Here is a 17,473-nt window from a genome sequence, read left to right as displayed (position 1 = left end):
CTTCCACAGATAGTGATGTCACTGCTGCCTCTCCAGCTTTGCTTCTTATATGGGAAAATATCCAGAATACAGCCAGCTGGTAAGCAGATGAGTGGAGAACCCTGCTGCAAAGAGATGTATTGCTCCGTGTCTGAGATTGATTCTAACATGTTGGTAATCAGTCTTTGAAGCTACACTTTACACAATTTGTGCAAAAACTGGACAACACAAGATTGGAACAAAGTTGTCTGCTGTGACATTCAGATGATAGGATCAAAATTGGTGTAAATGGCATGAAAGTGTGGCTCTGTCTTGTCCTGTATTGATGGTTTAGGCTGCTGGTGGTGTAATGGTGTGGGGGTTTTTTAGTACCAAGTGAATGGCATTTAAACACCACAGCCCACCTGAGTATTGTTGCTGCTTCAGTAGGATAATGCCCCAGGTCACAAAGCTGAAATCAGTTGTACTCTAATGGCCTTCACAGTGACCAGATCTCAGTCCAGTAGCCACCTCTGGGATGTGGAGAAACAGGAGATTCACATTATGGATGAGCAGCTGATAAATCTGTAGCAGCTCTGAGGAATGCAGCACCTGGTTGAATTTGTGCCACGAGAAATTAAGGCAGTTCTGAGAACACAATGGGCTCCAAGCTGATACTAACAATGTCCTGAATATCACAGGTAGGATCGGGGACCAAGGGAAACCCTGGTGAATACCAGCACCAATACCAGATACCAAAAAGCATTCTTGACTTTGTGTGGGAGAGAGGAAGGAGACATGATTTTGGTTATATGACCTGATGGCTCGTAACAACACTGTGGTACACAGTACTGCAGGAGTATACCAGACACATGTAGACTAGACTGTCAAACTTCATGACTGCTCCAGAAGTTTCCTGACAGTAAAGAGCTGTTCCACTGTTCCACAACTAGAACCGAAGCTGGATTGCTCCTCCTGAATCTGAGATGCTTGTTATGTGGATTCAAGCTGTCCATGATATTTATAGACCCAAATACGACTTGAACAAGCTTACAGTTTTTCTCGATTGCTAAAACACATTTCTTGAAACTACGCCTCATATCCTCACAACAGTAAACACAAATCCATAACATCTCACTCAATTTCCCAAACATCCTATTTCCAGGTCAAAATGAAGCTCTACACCCAAAACTATTCACTCCTGCTGAAAAACCAAACTTTGCCCTCAGACATCAAACACAAGCCCTCAAAAACACACACACTACAACAGAGTTTTGCACACTGGTACAATTAATTCAAAACAATAGTTCCAAAACAAATAGGTTGCTTATGGTTCTCCCCTTCAAAACCCTTGTCACATGATAAACACAAAAGACGCAACCAATGTATGTACAGTGGCACATTGTCATTCATGTACTATACAGTACAACACACACCAGAAACATTATCCCACCTCAGCATCTTGTCTTTGGTCTGGGTCAGGCCAGAGAATCTCATCCACATCACAGGCTATATTGGCCCCAGCCAGGCAGCGGGGGTAAAATCCTCTTGCATGCCTGATCCACCCCTGGCATGCATCTACTGATATGTCTAGGCAGGCCTCTTCCATGGCCTGAAGGAGGTGAACACGGACATAAGGTTCTCGGTCATACACTTTCCACCGCCATGCCGAAAATAACTCCTCTATCGGGTTTAGAAAGGGAGAGTATGCAGGCAGAAAGATATTAGAAAACCTTGGGTTATTGGTAAACCAGTCACGAACCAGAGCAGCGCGATGGAAGCTGACGTTATCCCACACAACAACGTAGTGAGGCTGCTCTGGCTGTGCTGGTTCCCTGTAGTCCAGCTGGAACATATGTTGTCTTAAACCATCAAGAAAAGCAAGGAGAAGCATAGTGTTATAGGGTCCTAGTACGGCATGGCGGTGGAGTACCCCTCGTTGGCTGATGGCTGCGCACATAGTGACATTCCCCCCACGCTGACCAGGGACATTTACAATAGCCCGATGGCCAATTATGTTCCACCCCCTTTTCCTTCTTTTGGTCAGGTTAAAACCTGCCTCATCCACAAAGATTATTTCATGGGGAACAGGCCGTCCTTCAATCTCAAAGATTCTCTGCAGAACACATAACACAGTAGAGTCAATCGGTACCCTGAACCACAGTTCAAGAGTGCTGAAATGGCAGCATAAACTGCCATGCTGTGATGGTACACAATACTTTATACAGTATCAAAACTCATACCTGAACATATTCCACACGTTGGTTCTTCACTCTGTCAGAGTTTCGTTCGAAAGGGGCTCGGTATGCCTGTTTCATCCGGAATTGATTCTTTCGGAGGATGCGGTCAATTGTGGAGAGGCTGATGGCATTTATACCTCGAAAAAGATGATCATCCTCAATCACTCTCCTTTGAATCTCTTGCAGGCGGATTACATTATTTGCAATTACCATGTTTACAAGTTCCCTCTCTTGCTCCTCCGACAAAAGCCTTAACCTGCCTCCACCAGGTGGTCGTCTCTGTGTCCTACAAAAATAGAAGCACTCATTACTGTAACTGTCACACATTCATTTTACAGGCAAATAATGGAAACATACTGAAACTCAAGACACATAAGTTCAGTAACTTAAACGTTACTGTACAAAGCAGTCTTACTGCAAGTACACCTACCTGTTTTCCTCCCTGAAGGTTCTGATGATGGAGGCAACAGTGAAGCGACTCAAATTTGGTTGTACTCGTTGCCCAGCCTCCCTCATAGTCATCCCATGGACAAGGACATGGTCAACTAAAGTGGCTCGAATTTCATCCGAGACTGACTGTCTTCTTGCCCTTGCTCTTCCCCTTCCTTGTCGCCGTCGTTCTCCACCTCCACCTCCTTCACCACGTCCTCTTCCTTTGCATCTCTTTGGATCCATTGTTTCAAACCTGAATGAGCTGACTTTGGCCCTTTTATCTATCCATCGCAGGTTCTGATTGGTGTGTGCTAAATTTTGACTCCTAGTGTTTCCACCTGGTTAATTGTGTGCTAATTGAGCTCAAGCTATGCTGACTTAAGTTAACATTATTGCATGCTAGTGCTTTCTAAATGACTACATGGTGTAAGCACTGTAAAATGTAGGGATTTGTGTGTAGAGTTTTGCAGTAACAGTTCACCAAATTTGAGTCATGTGTCAAAGCAGGGAATAGTGTTTATAGTTCAGGGAAATGGGTGAGCTTTTTGAACAATAGCGTTACGGTTTTGAAATTTTAATTTAGAGGCCTGGTTATAGTGTTTAAGCAATCGAGAAAAACTGTAATAGAGTTACTTTTATAAATTCAATATGCTATAAATGATCTGTCAGAGTGAGCAGTAATAAAAGTATTTAAGGTGACTGAGTCCCAGAGACAAAATGACGATAGATATTGCAGTGTGTTTTGTTAGAACTAAAGCACTTCTTATTGTAAATTATTCCTTTAAAAGGTGTTCAGTCATCAGCCACTACTGCAGTACTATGTATATGTTGGAGGAAATATTTATTCAGCTCTTTTTAAACACTCGTGCGAGTCCTGCTAAGTGCAAATCTGAAGGCCTTTTTGTTCTTCGCATGCCTTGTTTTAAGAGAACCTGAAGTAGACTCTTGTATCAAAGAACTAGCATAAGGACATAACAAAAAGGCTCGACCCATTCTCCTGCACTCGTTTCCAGGCTCTAGACATGTTCCTTCAAGAGGGCAGAAATAAAGTCCTAAAGCTGTCTGTTTTAGTTATTGCATTTTGAAAGCAAGTCGTAATCGTACCACTCTGTTTTCACTCTGGCTGATGACGGCTGCTCCTAGACAGATTATTCAGACAGGGGTGAGATTACACAGTCACTTTTTCCATGCACTCACACACACAGCTGGGAAGACAGTTCATTTAACTGTAAATTTAAGACCATTGTGTCAGCAACATTTCCTTATAAAGCAGTGAAATAAAAGCAGAGCACCTTCCTGGTGATTGCTCTTCTGAGTGAGCTGTACAGAACATTCTTGATTTCATCACCCTGAAAATAAAACATTGTGTTCAGCTGAACAAAAACATTTGTTCAGGGTCGTTCATCGTGTCCACATGAAAGAGCTTTAGGAGAAAAGGTGGTTTAATTAAAGCAAACCTATACAAGTTTGTGCTGATGAGTGCAAATCCTCCGTGACACGTTTCTCTGCAATCGGGGACTCAGCTGGTTTCCATTCTGGTTATGTTCCTTTATAAAAACAAGGTTTCTGAGCATCTGTGTCATTTTCCAATTAAAATCTCCAGCTTACCACAACTACGTCACCATATGCAAAGAAATTTCCAATCTATGAGGTTCTGACCCAACTCTGGTTGTTTGTAGTTCAGTTGAATTTCTGTTTACGTCGACAGCAACAGGTTTGCAATTTTTGATGATTTATCACAGATTGCTAACTTGACTTGATTTGCTTGCACGCTGATGGGGAACTGATGGCATACTGACTGATTTATTACTGCTTTATCACCACCTTGATGCAGCAAAGTCAGTTTAAAGATGGTAACTGACTGATGGCTGCAGACCTCAACAGCCATTTCAAAGCAACAACATTGCACATTCACTGTAAACATCCCAATCATTTTTCCATGCTGCGGTTGTGCAGCAACGTTTTTCCATAGTGCATCTTTAACATAAAATATTGAGTAAGAGACATCACCTGGTCTACTGATTTTTAATTATGTCATTTTTGTAAGACAGAAACTACAATGTTTGAGCCGATGGGTAAACATGAGTTATTAACTATTAGTTGATTAGCAAAATGCATCTATGTTTCACTGTGGCATAAAACGAGGTGCCAACTCTGGCTGCCAAAAATATAAATAAAGATTAAAATAAATTGTACTTGATTAAGTGAACTGATGCTTAACAGTTAGTTTATACTGGCTGATGTCATCCTCCTGGTGAGAGGCCCATGGGAAAAGTGACATCACACCTGCTGGTGTGATGTCACCAAGCTTTGGTGATTTGTCTTATAATGCAGCCGTGAGATTTCCAGATTAAACAGAAGGAAAAGCAGCTTGAACTCTATTCCTGCAGCTGATGCAGAATGGGTGTTTTTTGGTAGTATTCAGGAGAAGGTCGCAGTGAGAACAGGACGCCTCAAGTGCCACTATAAATGAACTTCATGAGCTGTAGATATAGAAAGTTCAGAAGAAAGCTGTACTGGATAATTTAACTGTTATTTTTCTGTTATGAGAGGAGTGTTGGTGGCTGTAAAACTACCTGGAATGTGAACACAGTGTTTTGCTTATTTGCAGGAAAGATCATCATAGATGGGATTGACATCTGTAAGCTTCCTCTACAGACTCTCAGGTCTCGACTTTCGATCATCCTCCAGGACCCTGTCTTATTTAGTGGATCAATAAGGTAAACACTCGTGATTAACATGCCTACAGAGAACTTGACTATATTCTTTTTTAAAAAGTCTTTTTGAAGACTTATTATGTAAAGCCTTAGGATCTGGTTCCTCGCCATGTTTTCCTTCCCAGAGATTGCTGTTTATAATTTTATTCTTGTGTTACCAATCAGAACTATAATTTGTGCTCTCTGTGGTCCGTACTTCCAAATCGGTTACCTAAAAGGTAAAGAGAGGTAACAGCAAAGGTTAACATCAACAAAATCTGAATAAGATTTGTTTACAGAGCTTTAATTCAAATCTCCAAGATTTGAACCAGTAGTTATCTGCTAAAGGTGAACAGAAACTTTGACTGTTGTTTGGTTCTCTAAAAAGTTTCTTATATACACAAAAAATGTTGCGATGCACATCAGAAATGGTTTATCACAAGGACTAATCACCCAAACAGAAACTCGACAAACCAAATGCAGAAACCAAACCAACACTCCACAAATGCACGGCACAATTTAGGAGAGCCAACCCCACTGGGACGAGACTAAGCTGTGCACCTGCATGTAAAAGATAAATTGTCACTCTTTTGAGGCTGCCAGCACTCACATATTGGACAGACTAGACAGATGGTGTCAGAGACAAGTAAAGGAGGCCATCTATGTCCACTGCGAACATCTGTTGTTGAACAGCAGCAGCAACACTAGTCTTGAGATCTCTTCCCAGGTAATCCAACCCCACCTGCTCCTTGACATCAATAGCACACATGTGATGAACCACATGATTAATAGTGAGTGTATGACCTTCAGGACCACCTCCAATGTGGCATCTGGGGATAAATATCTGGGAATCTGTCAGCCGATTTAGAGCTGTGCAAACCTCTTGGCAGCCACAAAAGTCGCCCCCTTGTGGCCATAAAAAATAATCCAGATTTAAGAAGAAGAAGAAGAAAGTGTGTACATTATTGTACTTTATTGAGCCCCGTGGGGAAATTGCTCTCTGCATTTAACCCATTCACTCAGTGAAGCAGTGGGCAGCCATTGGGCGCCCGGGGAGCAGTGTGTAGGGACGGTACCTTGCTCAGGGGTACCTCAGGGTAGCTGTTAAGGGGAATCGAACCCCCGACCTTCCGATCATGGGGCAACCACTCTACCTACTGAGCTATCCCTGCCCCATTTTTTTTTTTTTAGACATTTTCATGTTGGCTTCGCTTTTTAGTCTTGGATGTTAAGGTTCACACTCAGGACTCAAGCACATGACACAGTCAAAGGGTTAAAAACTAAACAGTCTTCAGCTAAATCCAGCTGTGATTAATTCCATCTGGAATATAAGGAACTTCAGGTAAGTAATCCTGTTTTTTTAGGGCAGGGATTCGAACTGTTTGTCTCTCGAAACACCTCTCCTCTTCAGTTTTCAAAGAACAAAACATGAATACACTTAATTGGGTGGGCTTGGTGGGGGTCTGACTTGCCTTTCAGGTGTCTGGCTTCTAGCTCAGAGAGAAGATCAAACAGTGAGTATGAGCAAAGTAGTCACGATCAGCTTGGTATTTCAAACAGCCTCAGCAATTCTAACTGTACTGGGGGAGAACAGTCAGGCATCACCCAAGGCTCGAGACCCAGCTTAAATATGACGTTGATTGGTGATGAGTAGCAGGTGTGCCAGGCCAGGACTTCTAGAAGCCACACCCACCACTTCATTTCATACACTAGCAGAGAGGCAGGTCCACACCTAGACTACACGGGGACCATGATGGTCCATTGTTTGTACTCGCTGTAGTCTTTTGTGTTTTTTTTGTGGGTTTGTGGTTAATACTTGCTTGTTCCTATAAACCTGTTAATGTGGGGGCATTTAGATGAATAATTTTGGGAAACGTAAGATATGATCAAAAAGTTTCCTCAATCAGCCCATAAAAGAAAAATACCAGATTCAAATCTTTAAATTTCTTGTCTACGTCCAAATGGCTTCCTGCAAATTTGTTCCTAGGAGTCCAGTTATGACCAGGTGAGCCGTGTGCTCTGCTGTTTACCGCAGATCGGACCGTGTGACTGCTGGCTATCGCCCTGCAGTTTAAAAAACCAGAACGCTTGACATCACAGTAAAGTCAACTGGAACATCCAGAGTTTGAGGGAGAACCTTTACTGGAAACAACCGAACCGTGGTGCACTCCATTGTGCTGTCATGAATTTGTGTTTTTTCCACACAACCTTGGCTCAGCACCTGCTCCACTCACCAGATATACCTCTGTGCACATGCCTCCACTTGCCCAGGATGAAATTAAGTCAGGCTGTTTTGACACACTAGATTTGATCCAGCATGCACGGCAGATGCACAAGAGCAAGTGCATATCGCGTCTGGTATGTTTGTCCAACTCTTAGAAACTGTGATGATGAAAATTGATACCAGAAACAGTGGAAGGAGTTTGTCTGGCTTGAAATTACAGTTGAAAAACTAAAAAAAAATCTACGCAGACGGTTTAGGAGGTGTCCTGTTCTCGTCTGATGCAGAAACACTGATGTTTGCCACAAACGTTAGTGGACCAGAATCTAAACATGCCATCAGAGCACTGGCTCTTTTAAGCCTCCATAGCTGAGTGTTACGCTGCTTGATTAACCACGCTCAGATTTGGAAAACCCGGACTCGCCTCATTGTGAGCTCTTAACCAGAAAGAGAGAAAAAAAACCCTCTTTGCCAAATCGTAGTCTGAGTTCTGTCCCGAAAGATGTTTGTCACATGACGACACAAAGTCCCAGCTGTGGGGTTAGCGGTTGAGAACGCAGTGGGAACTCTGGCCGGGACCTAATCTGACTTTTGTCACAGACGTCACGTACCGAGGAGGTCGCTGGAGAGATGAAGGACTCAGCGCCGTTTTGTGCGTACACACTCGCAGCCTCTGTGTGTTTGTGTTACCAGATGATAAAGTTACTCTGTTTGTTATAAAAGACAAAGTGCATGTGCTGTTTGTTTGGACAGATATGCTGCTCCAGATAATTGTATGTGAAAGTGGGAGACGGTGAGTGTGTGTCTGTGTTTTGGCATTTTCAGCAGCTCTTGTTTATGTGAACGTAAGCCTGAGGTGAATGGTCGGCAGTGACTGCTTCACACTGTTATCATAGATGCTCTCACACAGTTCGGCTCTCACACACACACACACACACACACACACACACACACACACACACACACACACACACACACACACACACACAGAAGTAGTAATGAATGCATTATTTATAATTATTTGAAATGCCACAGTTTTAAAACAAACATGGAATTAATTGTTATATTAACCCTTTAACCTTCTTAAATGCAAACAGGACCTATTCTGTTTATCTACACGCTCCTTATTTTTGTTGTAGGACTCTATTAGATTCACATTTTCAAATAATAATCTTCTATTGGCTGTTCACAGCCTCTCAGTTCATTTTCGGTCTGAAATGAGTGATTTTAGTTCCTATGTTCCTCAGTTTACCCCAGTAACTTTTTTTATTGGCTGCCCCTCTTAAGCAGAAGGTTTAACCAGGAGGTGGGCGTGGCTTCCATGTCCAAGATGACCATGTTAGGGATGTCAGCTCTCTAAAACAGCATACAGAGACAAGAGTAAAAACAGATGCCTGAAATTGAGCTTTTGGCCCACAGGGATTGCTTGTACATGTGCCGATGTCATTATTTATAAACATCTCACAAAACAAGGATAAACAGAACAGCTTTCTTTTTAATTATTTCTTTTTTACCATTTTCTCCTTCTCTCCTCGTCTCTCCTTATTTAACATTAGAACTCAGTGCCTTTTACTTCTATTTATCTTAACAATGATCATTTAAAACCGCTTTGTTTGCTTTCTTTTTCCTGTTTGGCCCGAACTTCCAAACTTGCAGCCCACTCTGCAAAAACCTGTTGAAGACATGCGCCTGACAATTCAACTTGTGTCAACAGTGTCAACTTGACTTATGATTTATGTGGCTGTCAATCGAATGTATAAAAATATGAAGATGTTTTTGAATTTTTTTAAACAAGCAGTATGAAGAGTAGACGAGTACTAACCTTCACTTTAGAGCCAAATTTAACTCAGTTTTCAGCTTGATTGCTGTACCAGTTTATCATTTTTTGGTGTTATAATCAACAGAAAACTGCTCATTATGCTATTGCTGAATGGCTGACATTAGATTTACTCCAAGTAATGAGCAGCCTGAAAAAAATCCTTTTTTACTTTTCACTTTTCAGCCAGATTTAGACATAAAAGGATGACTTCTTTTGTGGTCTTTTGACAACACTGATGTCATCCAAGGACGTCTTTTGCTTGTTTGGCATATTTAACTAAGTGGGTCTTAAGTTAAATTTCCATTTTCCATCTATCTAGAAAAGGTCAGTAATATTTTTGCTTCGTCCTGTTTAGATAATTGGAATATTTTGTGCTCAGAGTGCAGCCAAGAAATGATCCATCAGCTGTAGCGTCCACCAAATGCACATTTTGTTCATCACATTTTAAAATGCACACACATGTGATCTGTCTACTGCAAGACTAAAAGATCATTTGAGAGTTATATGGAACATTATGGCAGCTTGTGCATCCGTATATTCATGCAAGATGTTAAAATGCGGAAGGTGAAGCTGAATGTACATAACAAATTGTGTTTCTGAAGGTCTTCCAAAGCTTTTCTTTAGCCATTGCTTTTTTACTCATTTTGAATCCAGTCCTTGTACCTGATCATTTTCAGAGAAACATTTTGGGGTTTTTTGGACTGAACAATTAGTCATTGAAACATAAAAGACACCTAACTGAAGGGATGAACCAGTGTTGTGTCTACACATACCAGACAACTTAGCAAAGAACCAATTTACATTTATGTTTAGGCACTTTGTTACTAACAGCCTGTCACTAAAACACATCGCGTGCGCCATTTCTTTAGTTGAATCTATAAAATATTTTTATAGATATTTTTCTCATCTTGGCATGGTGTGCTATGTGTCTTTCAAACATTTGGGGACAGAAGAAGAACTAGAAGGTCAAGCAGCAGATGAGCAGTTTCTGAAAGGATTATCTGTAAGAAACACGACTACAGGTCAGTGGTGTTGGGAGCATCTGATTGGCAAAAGCTTTATTTTTTCAGTGTGACAGCGATCCCAAACACACTCTTAATGCAGTAAAATAATACCTGGATAGAAAAACACAGTGGAACACTATCAGTCATGGATCGGCCTTCCCAGATCCCCAAGCAGTGTGGGATCATCCTGACAGAGAACAGAACAGAAGGCAGAAACATCCAAAGAAGAGGATGATGTTGGATGTAATTTGGGCAAAAGACTGACTGGACCGAGGCTGAATTCTTTGGATCAGTTTCTGCCAGTTGTCCTCACTATGAAATAAGATTAAATATAATTCATTTAAACAAAACAGGGATTAGGCAAAGCTTAGCCCAGCAAGCAAGCCATTCATGCTCCCGAATGTTTCTTCTTCTTTTTCTTCTTTTCATGACATTAGACTCTCTATAGAAATGGCAGCAAAAGTGCATAACGTGCAAGTGTTGTGCTGATCAGTCATTCGATGTGTTTTTGGCATTTTTATTCATTTAAAGGACTCACTTTCCTTCCTGGCTGCCCAAGACTAAAAAGACAGTAAAAGTTGCTGAAACAGTTCACATTCGTGATTTGTGATGTCTTTGTTGGTCTTGGGTCCATCACTGTCTTTATCAGCCTCTGCAGGTGGTGTATTAAATCTATGGTCAGTCCATGAGAGGTAGAAATATGCTTTTTTTGTGTTAATGATGTTTACTTGTTGCAGGTTTAATCTTGATCCGGAGAAGATGTGCACTGACGATCGACTGTGGGAGGCCCTAGAGATCGCTCAGCTTAAGAACATGGTGAAAGCTTTGCCTGGAGGACTAGGTGCGCAAACTTAACTCGAGAAAGAATGCAGCTTATTGGACCAAAAGTCAGTTTTGAAGTAGAGTACTTGATCGATGTGTTTGTGTTTAGACGCTGTCGTGACAGAAGGAGGAGAGAACTTCAGCGTTGGGCAGCGGCAGCTCTTCTGTTTGGCTAGAGCTTTCGTCAGAAAGAGCAGCATCTTCATCATGGATGAAGCCACAGCATCTATAGACATGGCTACGGTGTGTGCTTATTCATGGCATCTCGTGCAATCATGTACAGAAGCTTTTTCCTTAATAGAGATATATTTGTGGGATAGTAATTAAATGTTATCATCAGCCAGTTTCATTTTACTTATGTAACCCCAGTTGTCCCAAAAATACTAGAGAAGGAAGCAAAAAATGAACAAAGCAAGCAAAGAAAATGAATGAATGAATGAATTTTAGTTAAAACAGGTTATTTCTAAGGCATCAGTAAAGAGAGACATGACATCATAAACAGCTTGAAATACATATAACTGGACTGGAGGTGGGTTGCAAAGCAGTTTGCATCGCGACAGCCCCATTTTAGCCTCGCTCTACTTTGGATCACGTTTACAGCAGCTCACCACTTCCTCACCTGACGATATGGTTTCTATTCTCTGTTTCGTCTTTCTGTCTTGCAGGAGAACATCTTACAGAAAGTCGTGATGACGGCGTTTGCAGACAGAACAGTCGTAACAATCGCAGTAAGTCCTTCAGTCTTTTATCCTGTTGTTGTTACTAATGAGGCAAAAAAAAAAAAAACTGCTGAGGTCAGCTGAGGTTTGTACAGATAGATGCAGATATGTGGCTCTCTTTGCACTGAGCTCTATGTTCATCTATCATTAAATTATTTACCCCACAGATGTTTCTTTTATCTGTGCCTTTTATTAATGGCCTTTCCCACACATAAACAGTTTGTAACACATAGTTCCTTATGGATTTAGTGACTTAAATTCAGTCCTCTTGTCCGGTTCTTTTATTTATATGCTTCCCTTTTTTCTGACTTTTGTCTCTTTGTGTTGCTGTCTTATCCTGCTCTGTTTTTCTTTCCTTTCTTTTTCCATCTGCTGTCTCCTTCTACTTTTTCCCAAATCCCCCCCCCCCCCCCACCTCCTTCCTTTTCTTTTTTGTTTTCTCACTTTTTCTTTTTTACTACATCTACTACATTTTCTGTTGTCCTCCTTCATCTCCCTTTGTCCTGCCACCAGCATCGTGTGTCCTCTATCTTGGATGCCGAGCAGGTGTTGGTCTTCTCCTCAGGGATCTTGGTGGAAAGTGACTCTGGTCCCAACCTGCTAGCACAGGAGGAGAGCCTCTTCAGTGTGCTAGTGAGGACTCACAAGTAGACCCGGATCAACACAGACCACTTTGGCTCAGCTGACTCTCGGTCTCTCCTGTTTTCTTCCATTTTCCTGCCTGTTTCTGTTTCTTTTCCTGGCTGAGCCACAGCTGACGTCTGACTCTGGGTCTGCTGAAGCTTTACTGCCACTGACAGCCTGGTTGGTACAAGAAAATACTGCATGCTCTTTTAAAGACATTCCTTGTGGATGCAGTGCAAATTTGACGACAGTCTTCAGTGTTGTGACATTGTTTGTCCTCCAAACTAAAAATTGAGAAGGGATTCAGTTAGAATTAAACCTGAATTTGTATTTTTAGTAGCTGACTGGTTCAGATGCTTTACATTCATCTCATTCAGCAGGTTCCTGGAAAATTGGACTGTATCAATAAAATGGGTCTTTGGACATTTCTTCCAAAAAGAATAACATCATCTCCAAAACTGTGAAGAGTCTGCATATTTTAATTTTTAAAGCAGCTGACCAGTCTATAAAATTCTTACCAAATCCTTCATTTGATCCAACAAAACTAGCTTAAAACATATTATAATTTTTTTAAAACAAAACATTTCACTTAGACTTATTATGTTTGTGTTTTGTGTCGTCCCTGTGTGTCTCCAGCACCGTGTCCACACCATCCTAACAGCTGATCTGGTCATTGTGATGAAGCGAGGCAACATCATGGAGTACGACAAACCTGAGACGCTTTTGGAGCAGGAGGACGGGATGTTTGCTTCGTTTGTCAAAGCTGACATGTAGGACACGCGGGACCCAACGGCTGACAACCTGCTCAGTTTCTTGGGTTTTTTTGTTTTTGTATTTTTTTTTTACCTGAATTACTTTCTTGTTGAGGTGAACAGCCCTCTGAGAGAATACCCCACTGCAGGGAAGCCAGTAACATACTGTTTCTACGAGGAGAAGCTTCCCTGTGCACTCACCAAATGGAGACAGGGTCAGCTGTCAGTCAGTGGGTTTAAGAAGTCGTACTAAAGAAGTCAGGAAGTAAAAGAAGGTGCTTTGGGTAGGCTTGCTAATCAATGAGTCCATCGGTTGGTTCATCCCGTTTTTATTTTGTTTGAATTTAAGAAAACCCAATTACACAAACCACAACATTACTAGTATTTGGACTGGAAAGTGAAATAATAAAGATATATCTTATATGTGATGAATGGCTAATGCAAACTACAAATGAATATATTTTCTCACTTGTCTCATAGAAAATCTAAAGTTATTTTTCCGACTTTCAAATTTTTCTCAAGATCTAAACAAGAAAATAAGCAATAAATATAATGCTTGTGAAGCTCACAGTATCAAAATGGGCAGCCAGGCATATCTTTCCTGTGCTCTAAGACTAAGAATAGTGAGAACACTTAATAGTTAATAAAGAACTGATAAAAAGCAAAGTTATTTCATTTCTTATTGCCAGTAAATCCCACGAATGACCAAACCTACTATAAAATATGTAATATGTATACTAAATAATGCAACCACAAATACAAAAAAGTAAGTCTTAAAAACTGCAGTTGTGGCTACTTGATGCTGGCTTCGAAAAATCTCCACAGATCCTGTGTCAAAATGTCTAAATTCACAAAAGAAATGAACATGTTGATGAAAAACGTGTATCTCAGATCGGTTGCCTGCAGTTGCTAGGTAAAATCGGCCAGAAAGAGGTGTACGGAGCTGCACTGAAAACCTCTGTGGTTGCTTTGGTCTGTATCAGATTGCTGCGGTTGCAGGTTGTGCAGCAGTGAAACTGTGAGGAATGTGATGAAGACGGTAAATGACGACTGTTCACCTTCAAAGTAAAAGTTGTTCCTTTTGAATCGTGTTGGTTTTGGCAGTAAGACACAACTTGCCAAGACAAGTCAACATTTCCAATGCAAATCTTCAATTCTATTGACAAAACAAATGAATCAGGGGCAACTTGGAGTTCAGCATCTCGCTCACTTTTGACATGCAGACTAAATGAGCCAAGAATCAAACTATCAAAGTTGGCCATATGATAGGTGTCTAGGACTATACGACCCATTTAAATTGCATATATGTTTAAAGTTAGGCAATACTAGAACTAGAACTAGACATCTCACCCATGTTTATGGCTTTGGCACCTTTTGGATCTGATGAGCAGATTTTTCTATGTTTGATTAAACTTGTGGATGCACTTTTCTAACCAAGCTAATAAGCACTAGCTGATAGCTTTTGGCTCCATAAAATGTCAAGATAATGCTAAAGCCATGACATCATTATTGTTATAACTACCATATTTATATAAAATCTCTCTGAGAGCACCGAATATGGATTACCTGCCTTAACAAATGCACTGTTACCTCTTTTTAACACATTTTTTTACACCGTTTTAAATGGATTTGAAAGGTTTTTAGGTTAGAGTATTAAGACAGAGGCTTGTGTTTGTTGGTCTTTTCATGGGATTTGTAGACAGTAGGAAATACATACAGTTTATTAAATATAAATTATGGCTTTGAGATTTTATTTCAGGTGTTGAGGCTGTGAAAAGTGTAAAATGTAAAGATTTAATAGTTGGAGAGTGAACAGAAGTGTTGTTTCATATTAATAGAATTTTTACAGTCTTTAATTATCTTGTGTAAAATATTTGTTACTTTTTAGATCATGCACCACCTCTGTTTATACTGACTGGCACCTGTATTATGCAATAATAATGATGGAAGAATTTTTAAATGTATTTAAAATCCTTTTTAAAAATGACTGTTGGCTCTTTGGCCATTATTTTTCTGAATAACGCAGTGGAAGGATTTTAAATCAACCCTTTTGTATTCTACTCTACTTTTTGACCTTAAGTTCTGCCATAGAGGTAACACTGATAGAAATGACAAAGCTGATGGAATCATATGGTTTTATTAACCAGTTTAAGAATGCATTTATAATGATAAATAACACAGCTGATTGTTGTGGCCGTTCTTTGACTGAACATGTGTTGACATTTTTCACGAGATGCCAAAAATGAGACGTCACAAAATACCAACAGCAGTTTCCCAAGTGAAGGCTGGATACTCTATTTCTGGCCTACTTCTCCTTCCTCCCTGTTCTATCAGTTGTACGTCTATGCCTCCATTAGTACAAACACTGTAAGGTGTCACGGCTCGGCCTGCAGCCAGTGAACCTGCTGTCTGTCTGCGGTCATGCTTTGCTGAACTTTTTATCCTCGGGGACAATAGATACCCAGCATGCCTCCCGTTAACTCCAGAGATGCTTCATGGATGTTTGAGAGGGCAGTGATGTCTTTTCTTTTTTTTACTGAGGAAGAGCAGTAACTTGCAGTAACTTAATAATCAGTTCTAGGGGCTGAAATTTAGAGCTACATCAATCTCTATTTTGCACATTAATAATGCAACATTGGTAATAAATCGGATGAAACCAAATTAGAGCCCATAGGAGAGAGTGAATTTTAGAGAGTGAAATTTAGCATTCACAAGGTGAACATAAAGAGGAGTCCATATAGTAAAAAAAAAAAGAGCTTTTGCATATGGGAACTGCTCCATCTCTTTGATGGGCTGATATCAACATGTTTTTATATATTTTTATTTTTAAATAATGAAACTTTAACACACTCACTGTTTTTATCAGACGGATTGGATTCTCCTTGGAAGTCCTAGCTAACACTTTTTGTTTTCTGTCCAATGCATTGTGTAGTAGATTTAGATTTAATGTTTTCATGGAGCTTTGTTTAAAGTGTCCATTAAACTAGGAGAGTTCATTTTCTGCTGGAAATCCTGTTAGAGGCAGACACTTTGTCTCTGCATGGAGAGTTATGAAGGCATTTTACATGCATCTTCATAACCATAAGCCACCTTTAAAAATGAAAAATGAACATTTGATATATCATTTCTTTCATCTATACAAAAAAGTTGTAATGTTGGCTAACTGAAATCCTAAAAAAGCTTATTGATGGTTTCTCGCTCGGCATGTATAATTCAACTTGTGTGGATCAGGTCTCCTGAAATTTAAACTGTAGGATGATGTTGTGAGCTGTTGTACATGTGTAAATGTTATTTTAGTCCATTGCTAGGTGGTTGCTAGGCAATGTAATGGCATCACAATATCTGACATAGATAAGAACCTTTGGGGGCCGGAGATGTACCTGTGAGCCAAGTTTGTCTGCCCGACTTCTGATGCTCTTGGAGGGTTTTGTGGACAAAGAATCAAACACACAGCAGAGATGCCAGAGTCCTTTCTTTTGCATTGAAAGAAAAATATTTGGGAGACAGTATCTCATAATTATGACTGTTATCTCCCAGATAAAAGAAAACTTCTCATCATCACAAGATAATGTACAATAATAGAAAAATGCCACAGAAACGTGCCTGACAGTGTTCACTGTGCAGTGGGACAGGAAATGGAACCGCTTCATAATGTGCTTGGGAACTGTTGTGTTTTTAATCATTTTGAGATTTAATAAGCAATTTAGTGATGGTTCTTGCTTCTGTTGGTTTCAAATAATAGAGATAGTCAAGATTCCTTATCACTGTCACTACAATGCAAGTTTTCATATATAAACAGCAGAAGTCGTCCCTTTCTGTAGTTAAAAACACACGCAACATGCATATCAATGAATGGCTATTTAATTAATAGGCAGGCTTTTTGAATAAAAATAAAAATAAAATGTCTTAAATATAAATGTTACCCAAAGGAAACCAGCTCATTGCCATCACAGTGAATCCATTTGCGCTGCCACTCCTGTGCTCTCAAACATAAAAATGACTGACCAACACTTACGGGTCTCAAATTAAGTGATAATAAATCATACTCGTGAGCCAAGGTCTCAGCTTTTGGGTGATATTTTCAGTGCACAACAATATGTAGTTACAGCTCAGCATTCAGTGCATTTCTTTGGAATATCTTTTCTAACCTTTCTGGGAGCGGTGCTATTGTCCCTTTATATTATTG

General features: G+C 40.3%; 1 protein-coding gene across 9 annotated transcripts in view; it reads left to right on the top strand.

The window, feature by feature from the left end:
- The window catches only part of abcc9 (ATP-binding cassette, sub-family C (CFTR/MRP), member 9), an 88,385-nt gene extending 71,550 nt beyond the window's left edge, over positions 1-16,835 (top strand). For 7 of the 9 annotated variants that reach the window (XM_085387041.1, XM_085387035.1, XM_085387038.1 and 4 more), the window contains 5 exons: positions 5,242-5,350; positions 11,108-11,211; positions 11,302-11,435; positions 11,858-11,920; positions 13,172-16,835. In XM_085387041.1, coding sequence (XP_085243167.1) covers positions 5,242-5,350; positions 11,108-11,211; positions 11,302-11,435; positions 11,858-11,920; positions 13,172-13,309 — 548 coding nt within the window. In that variant the 3' untranslated portion in view covers positions 13,310-16,835. Of the gene's footprint in view, positions 1-5,241; positions 5,351-11,107; positions 11,212-11,301; positions 11,436-11,857; positions 11,921-12,424; positions 12,716-13,171 lie in introns of all 9 variants that reach the window. The other 2 variants (XR_014908210.1, XR_014908211.1) reach the window with 1 other exon arrangement.
- Positions 16,836-17,473: the final 638 nt, after the last annotated feature.

Source organism: Rhamphochromis longiceps, linkage group LG17 (assembly GCF_057381845.1).
Source record: "Rhamphochromis longiceps isolate RC_006_pf linkage group LG17, R_longiceps_female_GT1.1, whole genome shotgun sequence".
NCBI lineage: Eukaryota > Metazoa > Chordata > Actinopteri > Cichliformes > Cichlidae > Rhamphochromis > Rhamphochromis longiceps.
The sequence above is the reverse complement of the archived record's forward strand: the minus strand, read 5'-3'. Positions and strand labels throughout refer to the sequence as shown.